This window comes from Echinops telfairi, unplaced genomic scaffold, assembly GCF_000313985.2.
Source record: "Echinops telfairi isolate 266 unplaced genomic scaffold, ASM31398v2 ScPeMD7_2;HRSCAF=8, whole genome shotgun sequence".
Classification (NCBI taxonomy): Eukaryota; Metazoa; Chordata; class Mammalia; order Afrosoricida; family Tenrecidae; genus Echinops; species Echinops telfairi.
The window spans coordinates 175,053-178,260 of NW_022103898.1; the positions used below are offsets into that span (position 1 = coordinate 175,053).

At 65.0% G+C, this 3,208-nt stretch overlaps 1 protein-coding gene across 1 annotated transcript in view; it reads right to left on the reverse strand.

Annotated features, from left to right (window-relative positions):
* The window catches only part of MAPK8IP2 (mitogen-activated protein kinase 8 interacting protein 2), an 8,126-nt gene extending 5,309 nt beyond the window's left edge, over positions 1-2,817 (reverse strand). The window contains exons 1-5 of the mRNA XM_045290621.1: positions 2,780-2,817; positions 2,269-2,374; positions 912-1,175; positions 714-804; positions 9-613 (exon numbers count right to left, since the gene is read on the reverse strand). Coding sequence (XP_045146556.1) covers positions 9-613; positions 714-804; positions 912-1,175; positions 2,269-2,374; positions 2,780-2,817 — 1,104 coding nt within the window. The remainder of the gene's footprint in view (positions 1-8; positions 614-713; positions 805-911; positions 1,176-2,268; positions 2,375-2,779) is intronic.
* Between the last annotated feature and the right edge of the window lie 391 nt (positions 2,818-3,208).

The following is a 3,208-nucleotide window of genomic DNA, read 5'->3' on the forward strand; positions in this document are numbered from 1 at the left end:
GGCGACGCGGGCTCCCCGGGCGGCCGCGGCGACAGGCACTGGCCGGGGCAGCGGATGGGCGAGGAGCCCTGGGAGATCATGCGGCTCACCAAGTTGCTGAGCAGCCAGGGCGAGTCGGCGTCCTCGCTGAGGTCAGGCTCCGACTCGGACCCTGACTCGTACTCGCTGTTGGTGTCGTCGGGGCCCACGGGCAGGAAGGCGGGCCGGCGCGGCGGCTCGGGCTCGGCCTCGGGCTCGGCCTCGGGCGACGAGGCCTCCTCAATGGAGTTGGTGAGATGCCACGAGCGGCCGCTGCTGCTGCTGCCCCCGCCGTCGCTGCTCAGCTCCAGCTCCGTCTCGGAGATGGACGAGATCATGCGGCCCAGGCGCGCGCCGCCCGCATCCTCCGAGTCCGAGCCGGGCGTGGACAGCTCCTGGCTGCTCCGCCGACCGCCGCGGCCCCCACTGGAGCCGCTCCGCAGGTCGGCCTCGATGCCCGGGTCCGAGGAGGGCGAGGCCCCGCCAGGCGCCGCGGGCCGGTTCCCCTCGCTGTCCCAGCCTGCGCAGGCAGGGGACTGGGCCCTGCGGGGACCCGTGTCCGTAGGCGGGAGGGCGCTGCCGCCGCCGAGGGGCTCTGCGAGGTGAGAGGAGATGGCAGAAGGGGGCGTCGAGGCCACCTGTCCTTCAGGCCACCAGTCCCCCTCCCCAGTCCCTGGTCTCCAGCACCCGCTCACCTGGGAGGGGTTCCTGGGGCGGGGAACGCAGGGTCTCTGGCCAGGAGGCTATGGAAGCAGGGTTGAGGGCCCCATTGTTGTTCAGGGAGTCCTGGGTGGGTGAGGAGCAGCGCTGAGGAGGGGTGCCAGCCTCGGGGGAGGCAGGTCCAGAGGGGCTGAGTGAGCTCCAGACTGGTGGGTGCTGGGGGAGTCACTCACCTGGGCTCCCAGGGCAGTCAGATGGAGTGTGGTGGGCCGGTGCTTGTGGGGCTCATTGGAGGAAGGGCAGGGGATCAGGGTCTCAGAGACAGAAGCATTGGAGTCCTGGAAGCCTCCTTCCTCCCCGTTTCCCTCCTCCTCCTCCTCCTCCTGCTCCTCCTCCTCCTCCTCCTCATTGTCATCGATCATCTCAAACTCCTGGAAGTCATCCTGGAAGGAGCAGATGGGGTGTGGCTGCTCCGAGCGCCCCAGGGAGAAGCTGTCCTGCAGAAAGGAGGGGAGAGCAGGACTGGGCCAGGTTCTGAGGCAGCAACTGGGGTCCCAGGTCCAGGAAAGGGACAAGCAGCTCACTCTGACCCCACCACCACCCTGCAAGAGGACGACAGAGGCCTCCAGTCAGGTCCCAGGTCCCAACCAACATACTCACCCCTCCCTGACCCAGCCTGCCTCATCCAACATGGACCTGGCTCCCTTGGAAGCATTTACACTTTACAGTGATTGTCGGAGGGGTCTGGCCTGCCCCCACTTCTCTGCACGCCCACCAGGCTAGAACCCTGTCCATGTGGCACAGTGGTGCCTCAGCCCCAAAGCAGAAGCTGGTGCTCAGAGCTAGTAGGCACTGCTGAGTGAGGAAGGAAGGAATGAAGGGCCTCCAGGCCTGGAATGACCACCCTCGGCCCCTGACTCCAGCCTTGTCTCTTCCTCTGAGGGAACCCCCATGCCTGGGTCCTGCCAATACTCGTCCAACTCCCCCATAGCACCTTGTGCCCCCCCACCCGTGCCCTACACCTGCTGCCTCATGGGAATCCAGCCTTGGACATGTGAGCAGTCACCGTCCCTAGCATGTCTGTCTCTCCCCAGAGCCAAGGCCATACCTGTCCATCCTTGAACACCCCCTAGCTTTGCATCCCCCAGCACCAGAGCCCTCACCGCCTGCCCCTGGGTCAGACATGCTCCTGAATAAATGATGTCAATGGGAAGAGTCTGTGGGAGGCAGGGCAGCAAGGCAGTGACGGGACAGTGAGAGGGTTACGGTGGGCAGGGGTGGGGTGGGGACGGACAGGCAGGCAGATGGGTGCAGAGGTTGGAGAACTGGGGGATAAGGGTCCAGGAGAGGGCAGTGGACGGCACTAGATCTTTCTGGGCACTGACATTTCATCTGCAAAGCTGACGTACTTCACTCCTCGCCACCCAGACCTGCTGGAGCAGGGCCTCTCTCAGGAGAGGACCGCCTGAGACTGCTAGAAACAAGATTTGATGCAAGGAAGATCACAGGCCAAGGGACCTAGAAGGCTGGAGGCAGTCAGAGGGGAGCTCTAAGCCAGACCCTCCTCTGTGGGCCAAGCCTCTTTCCCACCTTCTCACAGTGGTCCGAGTCGTAGCTGAGGCCCAGGCCACAGTCATCAGTGATTTCAGACAAATCTTCATCATCAAACTCCTCCAGGCTTATGTCCTGAGGAGCCCTGGAGGAGAGCCCAGGGTCAGGGTGCAAGGATAGGTGCAAGGAGTGTGCCACCAACCCAAACTCTAGCCCAGGGGCTGGTCCTGAGGGGAGGTCAAAGGAGAACCCCAGATTCCAGGCTGGAGTCCCAAAGGCCCCAGGCTCCCAGACTCACATCCTGATGTCAAGTTGAACCCTGAGCGCTACTCCCTGGGCGTCCCCTCCCCCACTGCGTTTTGCAGGCCCAGGGGAAAGCCAGTTACTCCCCAGGGAGCCAGGGAGTGCGCCTGCCTTTGTGGCTCTGGCTGGCCCTCTGGGCCTGGAAGCCAGGGTCTGGAGGAGTCCCACTGCGCCAGGAGCAGGGTAGAGACCCAGAAGCAGCAGGGAGGGGTGAGCTGCTCTGGGTACAGTACCTCCCTGCCCTCACAACTGGTCTACACCCAGAAGCCAGCCCCCTCCCCACATGGTCCCTTCCCCCCAGACTCCCTGCTGGATTTCCATGAGCCCCATCTAGAGAGGCCCAGCGGGGCGGCAGGGACGCTGGGTGTCTAGGGTATGCCCAGCAGCCTGTCCATGGCTCCCTCTGAGGCTCAGACCAGGCCCTCTGCCCCGGACAGGTTGCCTCCCAGGCTGGGTGCGGCTGGGGCCCCGAGGGAGATGGGGGAAGGGTGTGACAGTTGTTGGGGACAGTGGGACTGGACGATAAGGGTGAAAATGGGGAGACCCAGAAGCTGGGCGGCAGGAGTCAGCCTCCGGAAGAGGGGCGGAAGCTAGGGTTGGGTCCGCAAAGGCCGCGGGTGGGCGAAGACGGGTGGTGGAGGAGCCTGGGGGCCGGGCGCGCGCGGGGGGTGGTGGG